Source organism: Bombina bombina, chromosome 2 (genome assembly GCF_027579735.1).
Source record: "Bombina bombina isolate aBomBom1 chromosome 2, aBomBom1.pri, whole genome shotgun sequence".
Classification (NCBI taxonomy): domain Eukaryota; kingdom Metazoa; phylum Chordata; class Amphibia; order Anura; family Bombinatoridae; genus Bombina; species Bombina bombina.
Window position 1 is genome coordinate 893806644 of NC_069500.1, and position 22363 is coordinate 893829006.

General features: G+C 41.3%; 1 protein-coding gene across 3 annotated transcripts in view; it reads right to left on the reverse strand.

The window, feature by feature from the left end:
* The window catches only part of YTHDC1 (YTH N6-methyladenosine RNA binding protein C1), a 145178-nt gene that overhangs the window by 104868 nt on the left and 17947 nt on the right, over nucleotides 1-22363 (reverse strand). For 2 of the 3 annotated variants that reach the window (XM_053703261.1, XM_053703260.1), the window contains exons 4-6: nucleotides 5259-5604; nucleotides 3013-3102; nucleotides 2219-2272 (exon numbers count right to left, since the gene is read on the reverse strand). In XM_053703261.1, coding sequence (XP_053559236.1) covers nucleotides 2219-2272; nucleotides 3013-3102; nucleotides 5259-5604 — 490 coding nt within the window. The remainder of the gene's footprint in view (nucleotides 1-2218; nucleotides 2273-3012; nucleotides 3103-5258; nucleotides 5605-22363) is intronic. The other variant, XM_053703262.1, reaches the window with a different exon arrangement.

Below are 22363 nucleotides of genomic sequence, written 5' to 3' on the forward strand. Positions count from 1 at the left end.
GCTTTTTTCTATTGGAATGCAAGGGCATAAGGGGGAACATAGCATTTAAAAGGGATACTAAACCCAAATGTTTTTCCTTTCATGATTCAGACAGAGCATGCAATTTTAAGCCACTTATTTGAGCCGGCCCATTTTAGGCTCAGCACCCTGGATAGCGTTTGCTTATTGGTGTGTTCATTTAGTCACCAAAAAGCAAGCGTAACCCAGGTTCTGAACCAAAAATGGGCCGCCTCCTAAGCTTTACATTCCTGCTTTTTTTTTTTAAAATAAAAGATAGCAATAGAACGAAGAAAAATTGTTACTAGGAGTAAAATGAGAAAGTTGCTTAAAATTGCATGATCTATCTGAATCGTTAAAGAAAAAAAATGAGTTTAGTATCCCTTTAAGCTATTGCTGGTTCCCTTAAAAGGGCCATACACAATTTTGTAAAGTGCTAAAAATAATTACCCCAAAAGCTGCCAGAGGCTTCCCTAATAGTGTTCCCAATGCTAGTAGAACCGTTTGGAACATGATATGGAGAAAAAATTGTGTCATGAGGAGTCCCCTGGGCTATGCTGCACCTGTGTCAGAGTATCTACAAATAGCCTCTGGGCTGTGTCTGTGCTAAGTGAAGGCACTTACCTTTAGTAGCACACCTCCACTGGCTTACCAGGCATGTCATCTACCTCAATGCAGTTGCAGCAGTATCCAGTAGAGTCCATCCAGTGCAGGTATCGAGTACCGCAGAGGATTGAAGTAGGAAATACCGGAGTCGCTCAGGGGGAGGCTAGGGACGAGTCCCTGCGACGCCTGAGGGTAGTTATGACTGAATCCCGTTAGGGAAATGCTGTGCACATAACAGGGTGTTTCTGTGTCCCTGTATAATTCAGCTGCAGTAGAGTCTCTTTTCTGTCTTCTTTGTAAAGGATATTCCCCAGGGACTCACAAAGGTCTGAGCTCCCAGTTTGTAATCCATAAGTAAGTAGCTGGAACAACCTCTATTCTCAACTATCTCCTACGACGCCAAAACAAAACTAGAGAGATGTGAGATAGGGTGGTTTTAAAGCTCTTGACCCCGTAGTGGCAGTAAATATATCCCATATGTTATGGAGGACTGTGGACCATCATTTTAGAAAATAAAAAAATTCCTTATCCTCCGTTTTAATACACCAATTCCAAAATTTGTGGAAATTTCCAACCTTATTTCCAAATAGCCTGAAAATGTACTGTATGTCATGGTTTTACCACCATCACATACTTTTTGAAAAACATTTCAAAAAGTAACTTGACAGTCTATTGATGGTAGTCTTACCCTGAATAAAATAGTGCATTGCTGCTCCCGAGTCTACCTAGGTATGCTTTTCAGCAAAGGATAACAAGTGAACACATCAAATGTTATAATTAAAATTGCATACACTGTCTAAACCATTAAAAGGGTTTTTGTCCCCAAGAACATAAAAAAAAAAAAAAAGAAAAATGCAGAACATGTAACAAAATCAAATATCATTGTAAACAATCTCCATTATAGGGACAGTAAACTCCAAATTAAAAATGTCATGATTCAGATAGAGCATGCCATTTTTAAACTACTTTCCAATTTACTTTTATCAAATTTGCATTTTCCCCCCTCTTGGTATTTTTTGTTAAAGGCTAAACCTAGGTAGACTTATAGCAGTGTTTACTAACTCCAGTCCTCAGGACCCTTAATAGGCCACATATTCATTATATCTTAAAGGAATAGTAAAGTCCAAATTAAACTTTCATGATTCAGATAGGGCATGTTATTTTAAACAACTTTCTAATTTACACTTATCAAATTTGCTTTGTTCTCTTGTTATTCTTAGTTGAAAGCTAAACCTAGGTAGGTTCATATGCTAATTTCTAAGCCCTTAAAGGCCGTCACTGCATTTGACAGTTTTTCACAGCTAGAGGCATTAGGTTCATGCGTTTCATATAGCCAACATTGTGCTTATGCACGTGAAGTTATTTAAGAGTCAGCACTAATTGCCTGAAATGCAAGTCTGTCAAAAGATCTGAGATAAGGAGGCAGTCAGCAGAAGTTTAGATACAAAGGTAATTACGGAGGTAAAAAGTATTATAACAGTGTTGGTTATGCAAAACTGGGAATGGTAAATAGAAGGGATTATCTATCTTTTTAAACAAATAACATTTTGGTGTCCCTTTAAAATTATGGGATCATGTATGAAACAGTAGTAGGAAATAAATAAAAAATGGATACCTTTTCGAACATCACGAACAGAAGATGGTAATTTTTCATGCTTCTTCTCAGAACCTGCATTTAGTCAAATCAAAATGTATTCAGATTGCATCTTCAGACATAAAACACATTTACAAGTTTCTCTTTAAGATAAGCTTTTTTTTTTCTTGAAAATTACAGTCTTTCCTTAAAGCATTTAATATAAATGATATAAAACACACAATAGAGATATATATCTTTATATAGTGTGTGTGTACGTGCAACATACTCTTCAAAGGTTATAAGCAGAGTGGCAAAACCGCAATTATACATGTTTTTACACCCAATTCTCAAAAACAAAAAAAACAGCATTAGCATTTCAGAAATGCATACATAGAATTTAAATAACAAGATTAAAAAAAAAAATGTAAATGGGGGGGAGGGGGTATGAAGATTCACTATGCCAGGGCTCGACAAACCCAGGAGTCAGGGAGCCACTGGCTCCTAGAATTTTATCCCTGGCTCCTAACCGAGTTATTCTCCATGTATCTATATGCAATTACCCCTGTCTGGCTCCTAAAAATTGTTACTGGCTCCTAATATTTAAACAGATTTGTCGAGCACTGCACTATGCAACAAATGTACATTTACATAATACTAAATTAATATATGCAATAGAAGCAGAAAGAAGAGGAAAGAAGAAAGCCATCCACAACCCACTCCTCTTTTAAACCAAATATAATCATGCCAACCATGAACTGCGCTATTTAATGTTTAAGTATCCATTCACTTTGTGGAAGAAATCAGTACGAGCATCTAAAAAATAGAAATAATACCTGCATAAGAGTCTGATGCAGAACTTCCACTTCTATCAAACACAATTGGAGAAATACCTCTAGCCCTTTTCCTTTCCTTCTTTTTGTTATCTAGAAAATGTGAAAAAATAACATAAGCATGGCAGGGAGTCTTATTTGCTCCAATAGCCAAGCTACGGCCTAATTAGAATTCCCCTCCCTTATTATTTTGGGCTATTTTTTGGCATTATCTAAGAAGCAATTCCATGTTCACGTTTAAAGGGACAGTAAATACAAAAATTAGATGATCGTGATTTAGATAGAATGTGCAGTAGCAAAACTATTACCAAATGTTTTTGTTGACTTAGTATCCTTTGCTGAAGAGAAAACATATGTAGACTCAGAAGCATGCATATGTTTAGCAGTCTATAACAGGAGCAAGTGGAGTAACGTATAGTGCTTCTGCCATACGATGCTAAAGATGCACGCTTCTAAGCCTATCTAGGTTTACTCTTCAATAAAGGATAAAGAGAGAACAAAGCTAATTTTATAATAGAATTACATTGGAAAGTATCTTTAAATTGCATGAAATATCTAAACCATTAGAGGAACACTGAACCCAAATTTTCTCTTTCATGATTCAGATAGAGCATGCAATTTTTAAACTTTCTAATTTACTCCTATTATCAATTTTTCCTCGTTCTCTTGATATCTTTACTTGAAAAAGGGTTCCAAGCTATTTTTTTGGCTCCTACCTTGGGCAGCACTTGTTTATTGGTGGGTGGATGTATCCAACAATTAGCAAGAACAACCCAGGTTGTTCACTAAAAATGGACTGGAATATAAACTTACATTCTTGATTTTCAAATAAAGATACCAAAAGAATGAAGAAAAAATATTAGTAAATTAGAAAGTTGCATGCTCTATCTGAATCACAAAAGAAAAAATTTGGGTTGTGTCCCTTTAAGGTTTTATTTGTATTTTATTGTCCCTTTAAAGAGGCCAGTGTCAGTATGGTGCATTAGGGATGAAAATAAACTCCTCCTATATACTGTGCAAAATCTTTTTCAGCATATCTAATTCCCTTTAATTGTAACAAACTTGTTATTCTAAGGATAAAGTAAAGTACCCATTAGCACATGAACGTGAATGATAAATAGAAATATCTGAAGGTACTACTCATGGGAAGTCCCATGCAAGAGACTTGAATATTTTTTGCAGGGGGGGGGGGGACAACTATACATTAGCCTACTGGAATTCCTACAATTGAGTTAACTGAATAGTAACTCAAATTAAAGAAAACAAGGAAACTGAAGCAAAGCTATGAACTTAATAAATAAACCGATAAAGCTTCAAGAATGATTAAAGGCTGATTCTAGCAGCACTGGGGCTATTGCACAACAATCTTTATCAAATAAAAATTTGCACAATATAAATAATTTTAGCGACAACCAACAAACTGCCACCAACATAATCCCATGCTGAAAAAAAAAAAAAAACTGACTTAACTATGGCTCATGAGGGACCAACCTTTTCCAGAGCTTTCCTATATAAAGCAACAGAACTCGATAGCCAATCTAAATTTTCCTCCTTAAAACATAAAGGGCAGAATCTAAAAGGAACGGATTTCATAACATAGAGCTTAGTGAACTCAGAGACATGGCTACTAAAATTCCAGCTCAGGCCCCATAACACTTTTTTTTTTATTGCTATTACATACAAACCTATATAATATCATTAAAATTGCCTACTAATAAAAGGTATATGGTTGACTGCTCAGTACAAACTTGCCATTCCCTGCCATAACTTATGAATGCACCAATTACCAAACAAGCAAATGTTTTTTTTCTGTAAAAGCATAACAAATAAGGGAAAAAAAAGTTTCTTCAAAGCAAAAGAAAGATGTAGGAAGAAGCATTGAGCATTTTAATTAAAATCACTCAACCTTTTTTTTTTTTAATGAAAACTTTAAATGTACCAAGAAATTACTAAAGAGAAAATAAATAATATATTATATATATATATATATATATATATATATATATATATATATATATATATATATATATATATATATATATATATATATATATATATATATTTTTTTTTTTTTTTTTTTTTTTTTTTAAATAAGCTTTATACAGGTATCAAAGTTAAATATTTTTTTGTCATAAGACTAGTAATGAGTATACAATGTATACTTTAAAAATAATGATTGAGATGTTACAATAGCTAACTGGATGATAAACAGATCACTGTTTTTGATGCTGTTCTGCCAATAAGAATACCTGAAATATCAGAGCCAGATCCAGATCGAATAGAGTCCCCATCGCTGAATGAGGCAGAGTCAGATTCTGAGTCGCTGGCTTCACTGCGAGTGTCATAATCATTCCCTTCTCGCTGGTCTCGTTCATGCCCCTCTTGGCCATACTCTGCTTCCTCAGCTTCCTCCTCTGCCTCCGCCTCTTCTCCATCCTCCTCTTCCATGACTTCTTCATTCTCACTATCATGACCATGCGCTTCATCAGAAGATTCACTGCTTCCAGTATCTCGATCAGAACCATAATCTTCAGAGTTGCCATCAGATGAATGACTAGACCTGCTTTGCCTCCTGCTTGAATCTGAACGGATCTTCTGAGGAAACGAAACAAAAAAATAATAATACTAAATATGGTCAAAGAATCCCCCAAAATCTTCACCAGGTTAAAGGAAATGGACAAAAGACTTAAGTGTCTGCACCTTCCTTCAGCAGTGGAGTCATAAACAGATCTAGATGGTATGGTACTGGAAATATACAATATGGGATACAAAACCCCTATCACCACACACTTACTTCTAAAAACCTCAATCGATATGAGGTAAGTAGCCGCCGTATTAAAACAAAGCCCAACTTGCTGATGTCTTCAGGCTGTTAGGTAAATGCAAACCAGAAGAGGTATTCAACAGTGCAGATCCTGAAGTATGGTAGATTTCCTCAGTATGAATCCTTACTTCGTCTCAGAAAGTGAGAAACAGCATCTGCAAAGCATGACTGGTCCAGAGCAGTTTCTCACTTTCTGAGACGAAGTAAGGATACATACCGAGGAAGTCTACCTACCATACTTCAGGATCTGCACTGCTGAATACCTCTTCCAGTTTACAACTACCTAACAGACTGAAAACATCACCAAGTTGGGAATTGTTTTAATACGGCGGCTATTTACCTCATATCGATTAAGGTTTTTAGAAGTGTGTGGTGATAGGGGTTTTGTACCCCATATTATATATTTCCACATACATACACACACAATACATAAATAATTTAGCAGTAGAGGTAATAAACTATATAACTAATATGAAATAAATGTAGATTTGAAATGAGGGTTTATTTTTGAACAGTTTAGAAAAGCAAAAAACATAATTTATGTAAGAACTTATCTGATAAATTCATTTCTTTCATAGGCTTGAAGTCCTTCTGTAGCCTTCATATGCTGCAAAATCAACTAGTCCTAATTGGCCATAAACAAGGGAGGTATGAGCATGTGTAGCTGGTTCAGACAGTTTTGTAGCATGCTTGGACAACAGAATTTGCAATTTTAATTAATCTATGGGGAATTACATTTCTTTCATGTAATTGGCAAGAGTCCATGAGCTAGTGACGTATGGGATATACAATCCTACCCCTACCAAGAGGGGCAAAGGTTACCAAACCTCAAAATGCCTATAAATACAGCCCTCACCACACCCACAATTAAGTTTAACGAATAGCCAAGTAGTGGGGTAATAAAGAAATGAGTAAAAAGCATCAACAGGATAATGGAAATGGAAATAATTGTGCTTTATACAAAAAAATCATAACCACCATAAAAAGGATGGGCCTCATGAACTCTTGCCAGTATGAAAGAAATGAATTTATCAGGTAAGTTCTTACATAAATTAGGTTTTCTTTCAAGTAATTGGCAAGAGTCCATGAGCTAGTGACGTATGGGATAGCAATACCCAAGATGTGGAACTCCACGCAAGAGTCACTAGAGAGGGATAAAATAAAAAAAGCCATTTCCCCTGAAAAAATTAAATCCACAACCCAAAAAATAAGTTTGTTCTCATAAATGAAAGGAAAGAAAAAAAAACCTTAAAACATAAGCAGAAGAATCAAACTAATACAGCTGCCTGAAGAACTTTTATACCAAAAACTGCTTCCGAAGAAGCAAATACATAAAAACGGAAGAATTTAGTAAATGTATGCAAAGAAGACCAAGTTGCTGCTTTGCAAATCTGATCAACTGAAGCTTCATTCTTAAAAGCCCACAAAGTAGAGACTGATCTAGTAGAATGAGCTGTAACTCTCTGAGGCGGGGCTTGACCCGACTCCAAATAATGCCTGGATGTGCACCTATACTTTTTGTTGCCTCTGACTCCAAATAAGCCTGATGAATCAAAAGCTTTAACCAAGATGCCAAGGAAACGATAGAAGCCTTCTGACCTTTCCTAGAACCAGAAAAGATAACAAACAGACTAGAAGTCTTCCTGAAATCTTTAGAACTTCGACATATTTCAAACATCTTACCACATCCAAAGAATGTAAGGATCTCTCCAAAGAATTCTTAAGATTAGGACACAAAGGGACAACAATTTCTCTATTAATGTTAGAATTCACCACCTTAGGTAAGAATTTAAATGAAGTCTGCAAAACCACCTTATCCTGATGAAAAAACATAATTTATGCTTACCTGATAAATTCCTTTCTTCTGTAGTGTGATCAGTCCACGGGTCATCATTACTTCTGGGATATTACTCCTCCCCAACAGGAAGTGCAAGAGGATTCACCCAGCAGAGCTGCATATAGCTCCTCCCCTCTACGTCACTCCCAGTCATTCGACCAAGGACCAACGAGAAAGGAGAAACCAAGGGTGTAGTGGTGACTGGAGTATAATTTAAAAAATATTTACCTGCCTTAAAAAAACAGGGCGGGCCGTGGACTGATCACACTACAGAAGAAAGGAATTTATCAGGTAAGCATAAATTATGTTTTCTTCTGTTAAGTGTGATCAGTCCACGGGTCATCATTACTTCTGGGATACCAATACCAAAGCAAAAGTACACGGATGACGGGAGGGATAGGCAGGCTCTTTATACAGAAGGAACCACTGCCTGAAGAACCTTTCTCCCAAAAATAGCCTCCGAGGAAGCAAAAGTGTCAAATTTGTAAAATTTGGAAAAAGTATGAAGTGAAGACCAAGTTGCAGCCTTGCAAATCTGTTCAACAGAGGCCTCATTCTTGAAGGCCCAAGTGGAAGCCACAGCTCTAGTAGAATGAGCTGTAATTCTTTCAGGAGGCTGCTGTCCAGCAGTCTCATAAGCTAAACGTATTATGCTACGAAGCCAAAAGGAAAGAGAGGTAGCAGAAGCCTTTTGACCTCTCCTCTGACCAGAGTAAACGACAAACAGAGAAGACGTTTGTCGAAATTCCTTAGTTGCCTGTAAGTAAAATTTTAGGGCACGGACAACGTCCAGATTGTGCAGTAGACGTTCCTTCTTCGAAGAAGGATTTGGACACAAGGAAGGAACAACAATCTCTTGATTGATATTCCTGTTAGTGACAACCTTAGGTAAGAACCCAGGTTTAGTACGCAGAACTACCTTATCCGAATGAAAAATCAAATAAGGAGAATCACAATGTAAGGCTGATAACTCAGAGACTCTTCGAGCCGAGGAAATAACCATTAAAAATAGAACTTTCCAAGATAACAACTTTATATCAATGGAATGAAGGGGTTCAAACGGAACGCCCTGTAAAACATTAAGAACAAGGTTTAAGCTCCATGGCGGAGCAACAGTTTTAAACACAGGCTTAATCCTGGCCAAAGCCTGACAAAAAGCCTGAACGTCTGGAACTTCTGACAGACGTTAGTGTAACAGAATGGACAGAGCTGAGATCTGTCCCTTTAATGAACTAGCAGATAAACCCTTTTCTAAACCTTCTTGTAGAAAAGACAATATCCTAGGAATCCTAACCTTACTCCAAGAGTAACCTTTGGATTCACACCAATATAGGTATTTACGCCATATCTTATGGTAAATCCTTCTGGTAACAGGCTTCCTAGCCTGTATTAAGGTGTCAATAACTGACTCAGAAAACCCACGTCTTGATAAAATCAAACGTTCAATTTCCAAGCAGTCAGCTTCAGAGAAGTTAGATTTTGATGTTTGAAAGGACCCTGTATCAGGAGGTCCTGTTTCAGAGGTAGAGACCAAGGTGGACAGGATGACATGTCCACCAGGTCTGCATACCAAGTCCTGCGTGGCCATGCAGGTGCTATTAGAATCACTGATGCTCTCTCCTGTTTGATTCTGGCAATCAATCGAGGAAGCATCGGGAAGGGTGGAAACACATAAGCCATCCTGAAGTCCCAAGGTGCTGTCAGGGCATCTATCAGGACTGCTCCTGGATCCCTGGATCTGGACCCGTAACGAGGAAGCTTGGCATTCTGCCGAGACGCCATGAGATCTATCTCTGGTTTGCCCCAACGTCGAAGAATTTGGGCAAAGACCTCCGGATGAAGTTCCCACTCCCCCGGATGAAAAGTCTGACGACTTAAGAAATCCGCCTCCCAGTTCTCCACTCCCAGAATGTGGATTGCTGACAGGTGGCAAGAGTGAGACTCTGCCCAGCGAATTATATTTGATACTTCCATCATTGCTAGGGGGCTTCTTGTCCCTCCCTGATGGTTGATGTAAGCTACCGTCGTGATGTTGTCCGACTGAAACCTGATGAACCCCCGAGTTGTCAACTGGGGCCAAGCCAGGAGGGCATTGAGAACTGCTCTCAATTCCAGAATGTTTATTGGCAGGAGACTCTCCTCCTGACTCCATTGTCCCTGAGCTTTCAGAGAATTCCAGACGGCACCCCAACCTAGAAGGCTGGCGTCTGTTGTTACAATTGTCCAGTCTGGTCTGCTGAATGGCATCCCCCTGGACAGATGTGGTCGAGAAAGCCACCATAGAAGAGAATTTCTGGTCTCTTGATCCAGATTCAGAGAAGGGGACAAGTCTGAGTAATCCCCATTCCACTGACTTAGCATGCACAGTTGCAGTGGTCTGAGGTGTAAGCGAGCAAAGGGTACTATGTCCATTGCCGCTACCATTAAGCCGATTACCTCCATGCATTGAACCACTGACGGGTGTTGAATGGAATGAAGGGTGCGGCAAGCACTTTGAAGTCTTGTTAACCTGTCCTCTGTCAGGTAAATCTTCATTTCTACAGAATCTATAAGAGTCCCCAGGAAGGGAACTCTTGTGAGTGGAACGAATAAACTTTTCTTTTTGTTCACCTTCCATCCATGTGACCTTAGAAAAGCCAGTACTAACTCTGTATGAGACTTGGCAGTTTGAAAGCTTGAAGCTTGTATCAGAATGTCGTCTAGGTACGGAGCTACCGAGATTCCCCGTGGTCTTAGTACCGCCAGAAGAGCACCCAGAACCTTTGTGAAGATTCTTGGAGCTGTAGCCAATCCGAATGGAAGAGCTACAAACTGGTAATGCTTGTCTAGAAAGGCAAACCTTAGATACCGGTAATGATCTTTGTGAATCGGTATGTGAAGGTAAGCATCCTTTAAATCCACTGTGGTCATGTACTGACCTTCTTGGATCATGGGTAAAATTGTCCGAATAGTCTCCATTTTGAACGATGGAACTCTTAGGAATTTGTTTAGGATCTTTAAATCCAGGATTGGTCTGAAAGTTCCCTCTTTTTTGGGAACCACAAACAGATTTGAGTAAAACCCTTGTCCCTGTTCCGACCGTGGAACTGGATGGATTACTCCTATTAACAAAAGTTCTTGTACGCAGCGTAGAAACGCTTCTTTCTTTGTTTGGTTTGTTGACAACCTTGACAGATGAAATCTCTCTCTTGGAGGAGAGTATTTGAAGTCCAGAAGGTATCCCTGAGATATTATCTCTAGTGCCCAGGGATCCTGGACATCTCTTGCCCAAGCCTGGGCGAAGAGAGAAAGTCTGCCCCCCACTAGATCCGATCCCGGATCGGGGGCCCTCAATTCATGCTGTTTTAGGGGCAGCAGCAGGCTTCCTGGCCTGCTTGCCCTTGTTCCAGGACTGGTTAGGTCTCCAGCCTTGTCTGTAGCGAGCAACAGATCCTTCTTGTTTTGGAGCAGTGGAAGTTGATGCTGCTCCAGCTTTGAAATTCCGAAAGGAACGAAAATTAGACTGTCTAGCCTTAGGTTTGGCTCTGTCTTGAGGCAGGGCGTGGCCCTTACCTCCTGTATAATGTCAGCGATAATTTCTTTCAAACCGGGCCCAAATAAGGTCTGCCCTTTGAAAGGTATATTAAGCAATTTGGACTTAGAAGTTACATCAGCTGACCAGAATTTTAGCCACAGTGCTCTGCGCGCCTGAATGGCGAAACCGGAATTCTTAGCCGTAAGTTTAGTTAAATGTACTACGGCTTCCGAAATGAATGAATTAGCAAGCTTAAGGATTCTAAGCCTGTCCGAAATGTCGTCCAGAGTAGCTGAACTAAGGTTCTCTTCCAGAGACTCAATCCAGAATGCCGCTGCAGCCGTGACCGGCGCAATGCATGCAAGGGGCTGCAATATAAAACCTTGTTGAACAAACATTTTCTTAAGGTAACCCTCTAACTTTTTATCCATTGGATCTGAAAAGGCACAGCTATCCTCTACCGGGATAGTGGTACGCTTGGCTAAAGTAGAAACTGCTCCCTCCACCTTAGGGACCGTTTGCCATAAGTCCCGTGTGGTGGTGTCTATTGGAAACATCTTTCTAAATATCGGAGGGGGTGAGAACGGCACACCGGGTCTATCCCACTCCTTAGTAATAATTTCAGTTAGTCTCTTAGGAATAGGAAAAACGTCAGTACTTGTTGGTACAGAAAAATATTTATCCAACCTACACATTTTCTCTGGTATTTAAACTGTGTTACAATCATTCAGAGCCGCTAACACCTCCCCTAATAATACACGGAGGTTTTCCAGCTTAAATTTAAAATTTGAAATATCTGAATCCAATCTGTTTGGATCAGAACCGTCAGTCGCAGAATGAAGCTCTCCGTCCTCATGTTCTGCAAGTTGTGACGCAGTATCTGACATGGCCCTAGCATTATCAGCGCACTCTGTTCTCACCCCAGAGTGATCACGCTTGCCTCTTAGCTCTGGTAATTTAGCCAAAACCTCAGTCATAACAGTAGCCATATCTTGTAATGTTATTTGAAATGGCCGCCCAGAAGTACTGGGCGCCACAATATCGCGCACCTCCCGAGCGGGAGATGCAGGTACTGACACGTGAGGCGAGTTAGTCGGCATAACTCTCCCCTCGTTGTTTGGTGAAATTTGTTCAATTTGTACAGATTGACTTTTATTTAAAGTAGCATCAATACAGTTAGTACATAAATTTCTATTGGGCTCCACTTTGGCGTTAGTACAAATAGTACAGGTCTCATCCTCTGAATCAGACATGTTTAACACACTACCAACTAAACTTGCAACTTGGAAATATTATACAATGCAAAACGTACTGTGCCTAAGAAGCACAGAAGATATATAACAGTTGAAATCAATAAACTGAAAAGGTTACAGCATCAAACTTTGTAAAACAAAACACAATTTTAGCAAAGGCTTGTTCCCATTAGCAAGAATAACTAACCCTGATGGCCTAAAATTTTTTAAGAATAAACGTTTTTTATCACAGTCAACTACAATCTCACAGCTCTGTTGTGAAGTTTACTTCCCTCAAACAAGCTTTGAAGACCCCTGAGTTCTGTAGAGATGAACCGGAACATGCAGGAAAACAACAATGACTTTCTGACTGAAATTTTTGATGCGTAGCAAAAGCGCCAAAAAAGGCCCCTCCCCCTCACACACAACAGTGAGAGAGATCAGTAAACTGTCAGGATTAGATCAAGCAACTGTCAAGTGGAAAAATAGTGCCCAAACATTTTATTCACCCAGTACCTCAGAAAATGAAAACGATTTTACATTCCAGCAAAAACGTTTAACATAAATTAGTAAAAAGCCTGTTGCATGCAAATAGGCTAAGTTTATATACACAGTGTAATTCCAGTGAAGTACCATTCCCCAGAATACTCAAATGTAAAATATACATACATGATATTGTATCGGTATGGCAGGATTTTCTCATCAATTCCATTGTCAGAAAATAAAAACTGCTACATACCTCTTTGCAGATTAACCTGCCCGCTGTCCCCTGATCTGAAGTTTACCTCTCCTCAGATGGCCGAGAAACAGCAATATGATTTTAACTACTCCGGCTAAAATCATAGTAAAAACTCTGGTAGATTCTTCTTCAAATTCTACCAGAGAAGGAATAACACACTCCGGTGCTATTAAAAAAACAACAAACTTTTGATTGAAGAAATAAAACTAAATAAAATCACCATAGTCCTCTCACACATCCTATCTAGTCGTTGGGTGCAAGAGAATGACTGGGAGTGACGTAGAGGGGAGGAGCTATATGCAGCTCTGCTGGGTGAATCCTCTTGCACTTCCTGTTGGGGAGGAGTAATATCCCAGAAGTAATGATGACCCGTGGACTGATCACACTTAACAGAAGAAATCAGAAAAGGAGAATCACAAGAGAGAGAGCGGATAATTCAGAAACTCTTCTAGCAGAAGAGATGGCCAAAAGAAACAACACTTTCCAAAAAAAGTAGTTTAATGTCCAAAGAATGCATAGGCTCAAACACAGGAGCCTGTAAAGCCTTCAAAACCAAATTAAGACTCCAAGGAGGAGAGATTGATTTAATGACAGGCTTGATATGGACCAAAGCCTGTACAAAACAGTGAATATCAGGAAGCTTCGGCAATCTTTCTGTTAAATAAAACAGAAAGAGCAGAGATTTGTCCCTTTAAGGAACTTGCAGACAAACCCTTATCCAAACCATCCTGAAGAAACTGTAAAATTCTAGGAATTCTAAAAGAATGCCAAGAGAATTTATGAGAATAACACCATGAAATATAAAAGTCTTCCAAACTCGATAATAAATCTTCCTAGAAACAGATTTACAAGCCTGTAACACAGTATTAATCACTGGGTCAGAGAAACCTCTAGAACTAAGCACTAGGCGTTCAATTTCCATACCTTTAAATTTAATGATCTGAGATCCTGATGGAAAAACGGACCTTGAGACAGAAGGTCTAGCCTTAATGGAAGTGGCCAAGGTTGGCAACTGGACATTCGAACAAGATCCGATTACCAAAACCTGTGAGGCCATGCTGGAGCTACCAGCAACACAAATGATTGCTCCATCATTGTTCCATTGTTGATGATTTTGGAGAGCACTCTTGGAAGAAGAACTAGAGGCGGGAAAATATAAGCAGGTTGGTAACACCAAGGAACTGTCAACGCATCCACTGCTTCTGCCTGAGGATCCTTGGACATGGACAGGTACCTGGGAAGTTTCTTGTTTAGATGAGAAGCCATCAGATCTATTTCTGGAAGACCCCACATCTGAACAATCTGAGAAAACACATCCAGATGGAGGGACCACTTCCCCGGATGTAAAGTATGACGGCTGAGATAATCCGCTTCCCAATTGTCTATACCTGGGCTATGAACCACAGAAATTAGACAGGAGCTGGATTCCGCCCAAGCAAGTATCCGAGATACTTTCATAACTAGGGGACTGTCAGACCCACCCTGATGATTGACATATGCCCCAGTTGTGATATTGTCTGTCTGAAAACAAATGAACAGTTCTCTCTTCAACAGTCCAAACCTGAAGAGCCCTGAAAATCGCACTGAGTTTCAAAATATTGATTGGTTCTCTTGCCTCTTGAGATTTTAAAACCCCTTGTGATGTCAGAGATCCCCAGACAGCTCTCCAACCTAAAAAAACTTGCATCTGTTGCGATTACAATCCAGGTTGGACGAACAAAAGAGGCCCCTAGAACTATACGATGGCAATCTAACCACCAAGTCAGAGAGAGTCGAACATTGGGATTTAAGGATATTAATTTTGATATCTTTGTATAATCCCTGCACCACTGGTTCAGTATACAAAGCTGGAGAGGTCTCATGTGAAAACTTTTGAAAAGATTCTTGGAGCTGTCGCTAGGCCAAATGAAAGAGCGACAAATTGTTAATGCTCGTCTAGAAAAGAGAATCTCAAACTGATAATGATCTGGATGAATTGGAATATTAAGATATGCAACTTGTAAGTCTATTGTGGACCTATAATGCCCTTGCTGAACAAAAGGCAGAATAGTCCTTATAGTCACCATTTTGAATGTTGGTACTCTTACATAACGATTCAAAGTTTTCAGATACAGAACTGGCCTGAATGAATTTTCTTTCTTTGGGACAATGAATAGATTTGAATAAAACCCCAGACCTTGTTCCTGAAACGGAACTGGTATGAAACAAACTTCAGGAAAGCCCGAGCCTTTACTAGATTTGCTGGGATGCATCAGAGAAAATATCTTCTCACAGGAGGTCTTACTCTGAATCCTATTTGGTACCCTTGAGAGACAATACTTTGAATCCATTGATTTTGGACAGAATCTGCCCAAAGTTTTTGTAAAAATCTTAATCTGCCCCCTACCAGCTGAGCTGGAATGAGGGCTGCACCTTCATGCAGACTTGGGGGTTGGCTTTGATTTCTTAAATGGTTTGGATTTACTCCAACTTGAAGGTTTCCAATTGGAACCAGATTCTTTGGGGGAAGGATTAGGTTTCTGTTCCTTATTTTTTTGAAAGGAACAAAAACAGTAAGAAGCTTTAGAGTTACCCTTAGGTCTTTTATCCTGAGGTAAAAAAACTCCCTTCCCCCCCAGTGACAGTTGAAATAATTGAATCCAACCAAATAAATTATTACCTTGGAAAGAAAGAGATAGTAATCTAGACTTAGATACAATGTCAGCATTTCAAGATTTAAGCCACAAAGCTCTCCTAGCTAAAATGGCTAAAGACATAGATTTAACATCAATTTTGATATAAAAAAAATGGCATTACAATTAAAATGATTAGCATGTTGAAGCAAGCGAACAATGCTAGACAAATCAGTATCCAATTCCTGTTGCGGTAAACTTTCCAACCAAAAAGTTGATGCAGCTGCAACATCAGCCAAACAAATTACAGGCCTGAGCAGATGACCACAATATAAATAGGCTTTCCTTAGATAGGATTCAAGAAGATCTTTAAAAGGAAGTACTATCTTCCATAGGAATAGTAGTACGTTTAGCCAGAGTAGAAATAGGCCCATCAACTTTGGGGATCTTTTCCCAAAACTCCAATCTAACTGCTGGCAAAGGATACGATTTTTTTAAACCTTGAAAAAGGAATAAAAGTACCACCAGGAATATTCCATTCCTTAGAAATCATATAATAAATAACATCAGGAACTGTAAAAACCTCTGGAGTAACCACAGGAGGTTTATAAACAGAATTTAAACGTCTACTAGTTTTAACATCAAGAGGACTAGTTTCCTCAATATCCAATGCAATCAACACTTTTAAAAAAGAACAATTATACTCCATCCTATATAATAAATGGCCAAGTATGTTTGTCAGATGCAGTCATGCGCAGTAGAGACTACACGTGACAAACATGCCTGGCTGTTTGGATCCTGACACTCAGCACAGAGCAAGGCTGAAGCGGAGTGTCAGGGGGCGTGGCCGACGGGAGCGTGGTCGGGTGGGTGTCACCGCGATGGGCATGGCCAGATAGGCAAAGGGTTTGAAAGACAGAGCCAGAGAGGGAGCAAAAAAGAAGAGGGGGGTGGGGGAAAAGAGCGCAAAAGAAGAGGGGGGTGGGGGAAAAGAGCGCAAAAGAAGAGGGGGGTGGGGGAAAAGAGCGCAAAAGAAGAGGGGGGTGGGGGAAAAGAGCGCAAAAGAAGAGGGGGGTGGGGGAAAAGAGCGCAAAAGAAGAGGGGGGTGGGGGAAAAGGGCGCAAAAGAAGAGGGGGGTGGGGGAAAAGGGCGCAAAAGAAGAGGGGGTGGGGGAAAAGGGCGCAAAAGAAGAGGGGGTGGGGGGAAAAGGGCGCAAAAGAAGAGGGGGTGGGGGGAAAAGGGCGCAAAAGAAGAGGGGGTGGGGGGAAAAGGGCGCAAAAGAAGAGGGGGTGGGGGGAAAAGGGCGCAAAAGAAGAGGGGGTGGGGGGAAAGGGCGCAAAAGAAGAGGGGGTGGGGGGAAAGGGCGCAAAAGAAGAGGGGGGGGAAAGAGAGCAAAAGAGAGGGGGGGGGGGGAAGAGAGCAAAAGAGAGGGGGGGGGGAAAGAGAGCAAAAGAGAGGGGGGGGGAAAGAGAGCAAAAGAGAGGGGGGGGGAAAGAGAGCAAAAGAGAGGGGGGGGGAAAGAGAGCAAAAGAGAGGGGGGGGGAAAGAGAGCAAAAGAGAGGGGGGGGAAAGAGAGCAAAAGAGAGGGGGGGGAAAGAGAGCAAAAGAGAGGGGGGGGGAAAGAGAGCAAAAGAGAGGGGGGGGGAAAGAGAGCAAAAGAGAGGGGGGGGAAAGAGAGCAAAAGAGAGGGGGGGGAAAGAGAGCAAAAGAGAGGGGGGGGAAAGAGAGCAAAAGAGAGGGGGGGGAAGAGAGCAAAAGAGAGGGGGGGGGAAAGAGAGCAAAAGAGAGGGGGGGGGAAAGAGAGCAAAAGAGAGGGGGGGGAAAGAGAGCAAAAGAGAGGGGGGGGAAAGAGAGCAAAAGAGAGGGGGGGGGAAAGAGAGCAAAAGAGAGGGGGGGGAAAGAGAGCAAAAGAGAGGGGGGGGAAAGAGAGCAAAAGAGAGGGGGGGGGAAAGAGAGCAAAAGAGAGGGGGGGGAAAGAGAGCAAAAGAGAGGGGGGGGGAAAGAGAGCAAAAGAGAGGGGGGGGAAAGAGAGCAAAAGAGAGGGGGGGGGAAAGAGAGCAAAAGAGAGGGGGGGAAAGAGAGCAAAAGAGAGGGGGGGGGAAAGAGAGCAAAAGAGAGGGGGGGGGAAAGAGAGCAAAAGAGAGGGGGGGGAAAGAGAGCAAAAGAGAGGGGGGGGAAAGAGAGCAAAAGAGAGGGGGGGGAAAGAGAGCAAAAGAGAGGGGGGGGAAAGAGAGCAAAAGAGAGGGGGGGGGGAAGAGAGCAAAAGAGAGGGGGGGGGAAGAGAGCAAAAGAGAGGGGGGGAAGAGAGCAAAAGAGAGGGGGGGGGAAGAGAGCAAAAGAGAGGGGGGGGGGGGAAGAGAGCAAAAGAGAGGGGGGGGGGAAAGAGAGCAAAAGAGAGGGGGGGGGAAAGAGAGCAAAAGAGAGGGGGGGGGAAGAGCAAAAGAGAGGGGGGGGAAAGAGAGCAAAAGAGAGGGGGGGGAAAGAGAGCAAAAGAGAGGGGGGGAAAGAGAGCAAAAGAGAGGGGGGGAAAGAGAGCAAAAGAGAGGGGGGGAAAGAGAGCAAAAGAGAGGGGGGGAAAGAGAGCAAAAGAGAGGGGGGGAAAGAGAGCAAAAGAGAGGGGGGGGAGAGCAAAAGAGAGGGGGGGAAAGAGAGCAAAAGAGAGGGGGGGAAAGAGAGCAAAAGAGAGGGGGGGAAAGAGCAAAAGAGAGGGGGGGAAAGAGAGCAAAAGAGAGGGGGGGGGAAAGAGAGCAAAAGAGAGGGGGGGAAAGAGAGCAAAAGAGAGGGGGGGGAAAGAGAGCAAAAGAGAGGGGGGGGGGAAGAGAGCAAAAGAGAGGGGGGGGAGGGGAAGAGAGCAAAAGAGAGGGGGGGGAGAGTTTCTGAATTCCATCTTTAATGCCCAGGATCCAGACATCTCATAGCCAAGCCTGGGAGAAGAAAGGCAGTCTGCCCTTCATGCCGACTAGCCCTTGTTCCAAGACAGGTGTAGTCTCCAGGTAGATATGGCTTCCAATAGACACCTTCCTGTTTAGAAGACGAAGGTGGGTTTCCCTAAAAATTTCAAAAGGCACGAAAAATACTCTATCGACCCCTCTGATTGGATCTTTTTATCCTGAGGGAGGGAATGACCCTTACCTCCCGTGATGTCAAATAATCTCCTGCAGGTCAGGCCCAAATAGGGTCCTCCCCTCATAAGGAATAGCCAAAGGCTTAGATGACACATCCGCAGACCAAGATTTCAACCATAAGGCTCTGCGCGCTAAGATGGAAATTAACTCTTAGCCGCCACTTTGGTAATCTGCAGAGAAGCGCCCGTAACAAAGGAATTAGCTAATATAAGAGCTTTAATTCTGTCCTGTATCTCTCCAAAGAAGTCTCAGACCGAAGATATTTTTCCAGGGCATCAAACCAATAAGCAGTGGTAATCCTGACAATGCAGGCCGCCGGTTGTAAAGACAACCCCTGATGGACATAAAAACTTCTGAAGGAGACCCTCAAATTTGTATTTTTCTTTTAAGATCCTTGAACGCACAACTATCCTCAAAAGGGATAGTAGTTCGTTTAGCCAAGGTGGAAATCCTTCCACCTTAGAAACAGTCTGCCAAGAATCCCTGATAGCATTCACTATAGGATACATCTCTCTGAAAACGGGAAAAAGAGGGAATGGAAAACCAGCTACTGCTGGATTCAAACTCCCCACCCTCCGATTGCTAGGTGGCTTAGCTATCCAACGGACCACTAGAGCTTGCCACTATAAAAGGAAAGTTCAGGAAAAGCAATGTTTAAAGTGACAGTAATGTTAATTTATCTTAAAAGTCACTTATTTCTGTGACAGAAATGTCCAAGTAGCATGGTAACCTTGCTGGTAATAGACATTGCAATTAACACGAAAACAACCATGTCTTGTGCACACCATCTATAAGAAAGTTGCAAGGAACCGCAGAGCACTGCATGTGGGCCAAAATAACTTTATGCTATGTGTGCACTTGTTCCATTCTAAGCACAAAGCTGCATCATACAATAAACAGCTAAAATGCATCAAAGAAAAGGAACTATCACTTTAAATGCAAAAAACACAATTTATGCTTACCTGATAAATTTATTTCTCTTGTGGTGTATCCAGTCCACGGATCATCCATTACTTGTGGGATATTCTCATTCCCAACAGGAAGTTGCAAGAGGAACCCCACAGCAGAGCTGCAATATAGCTCCTCCCCTAACTGTCATAGCCAGTCATTCGACCGAAAACAAGCCGAGAAAGGAGGAACCATAGGGTGCAGTGGTTACTGTAGTTTAAATTTAAAAATTACCTGCCTTAAAATAACAGGGTGGGCCGTGGACTGGATACACCACAAGAGAAATAAATTTATCAGGTAAGCATAAATTGTGTTTTCTCTTGTAAGGTGTATCCAGTCCACGGATCATCCATTACTTGTGGGATACCAATACCAAAGCTAAAGTACACGGATGAAGGGAGGGACAAGGCAGGAACTTAAATGGAAGGAAACACTGCCTGTAAAACCTCTCCCCCAAATATAGCCTCCGAAGAAGCAAAAGTATCAAATGTGCAAAATTTTGAAAAAGTATGAAGCGAAGACCAAGTCGCCGCCTTGCAAATCTGTTCAAAAGAAGCCTCATTTTTAAAGGCCCAAGTGGAAGCCACAGCTCTAGTGGAATGAGCTGTAATCCTTTCAGGAGGCTGCTGTCCAGCAGTCTCATAGGCTAAGCGGATTAAGCTTCTTAGCCAAAAAGAAGGAGAGGTTGCCGAAGCCTTTTGATCTCTCTCCTCTGTCCAGAGAAGACAACAAACCAAGCAGATGTTTGACGAAAATCTTTAGTAGCTTGTAAGTAAAACTTTAAAGCACGGACCACGTCCAGATTGTGAAACACAAGGATGGAACAACAATCTCTTGATTGATATTCTTGTTAGATACCACCTTAGGTAAAAACCCAGATTTGGTACGCAGGACTACCTTATCCGTATGAAAAATCAGATAAGGAGAATCACATTGTAAGGCAGATAACTCGGAGACTGTACGAGCCGAGGAAATAGCTACCAAAAAAAGGACTTTCCAAGATAAAAGTTTGAAATGATGAGGTTCAAATGGAACTTCTTGAAGAACCTTAACCCCTTAATGACCGGACCATTTTTCAATTTTCTTACCCTTAATGACAATGGCTATTTTTACATTTCTGCGGTGTTTGTGTTTAGCTGTAATTTCCCTCTTACTCATTTACTGTACCCACACATATTATATACCGTTTTTCTCGCCATTAAATGGACTTTCTAAGGATACCATTATTTTCATCATATCTTATAATTTCCTATAAAAAAAAAATATAAAATATGAGGAAAAAATTGAAAAAAAAAACACACTTTTTCTAACTTTGACCCCCAAAATCTGTTACACATCTACAATCACCAAAAACACCTATGCTAAATAGTTTCTAAATTTTGTCCTGAGTTTAGAAATACCCAATGTTTACATGTTCTTTACTTTTTTTGCAAGTTATAGGGCCATAAATACAAGTAGCACTTTGCTATTTCCAGACAACTTTTTTTCAAAATTAGCGCTAGTTACATTGGAACCCTGATATCTGTCAGGAATACCTGAATATCCCTTGACATGTATATATTTTTTTTTAGAAGACAACCCAAAGTATTGATCTAGGCCCATTTTGGTATATTTCATGCCACCATTTCACCGCCAAATGTCATCAAATAAAAAAAAAGTTCACTTTTTCACAAATTTTGTCACAAACTTTAGGTTTCCCACTGAAATTATTTACAAACAGCTTCTGCAATTAAGGCACAAATGGTTGTAAATGCTTCTTTGGGATCCCCTTTGTTCAGAAATAGCAGACTTATATGGCTTTGGCATTGCTTTTTGGTAATTAGAAGGCCACTAAATGCTGCTGCGCACCACACGTAAATTATGCCCAGCAGTAAAGGGGTTAATTAGGTAGGTTGTAGGGAGCTTGCAGGGTTAATTTTAGCTTTAGGGTAGAGATCAGCCTCCCACCTGACACATCCCACCCCCTGATCCCTCCCAAACAGTTCTCTTCCCTCCCCCACCCCACAAGTGTCCCCGCCATCTTAAGTACTGGCAGAAAGTCTGCCAGTACTAAATAAAAGGAGTTTTTCTTTTTTTTAATAAAAAAAAATAAAATGTTTTAGCTGTGATGGACCCCTGCCTTAGCCCCAACCTCCATGATCCCCCCCCCAGCTCTCTAACCCTCTCCCCTACCTAATTGCCGCCATCTTGGGTACTGGCAGCTGTCTGCCAGTACCCAATTTGCCCCAAAAACAAGTGTTTTTTTTGCAATTTTTTGCAATTTTTAATGTTTTCTGTAGTGTAGCAGCCCCCCCACAATACCCCAACCCCCTCCCCCTCCCAGATCCTTATATATTTATTTTTTTTTAATTCTTTTTTTCCCCCCTCTTCCCTTCTCATTGGTGTCAGTGGCCAGCTAATCGCGCACGCGCGCCCCCGCACGCTCCCGGCACCCGGCGTGCACATAGCACTTACAGGAACCGGATGCCGGGTAGAGATGGGCCGCCCACCTGCCTCCCTGATATGCTCCCACCCACCAACGAA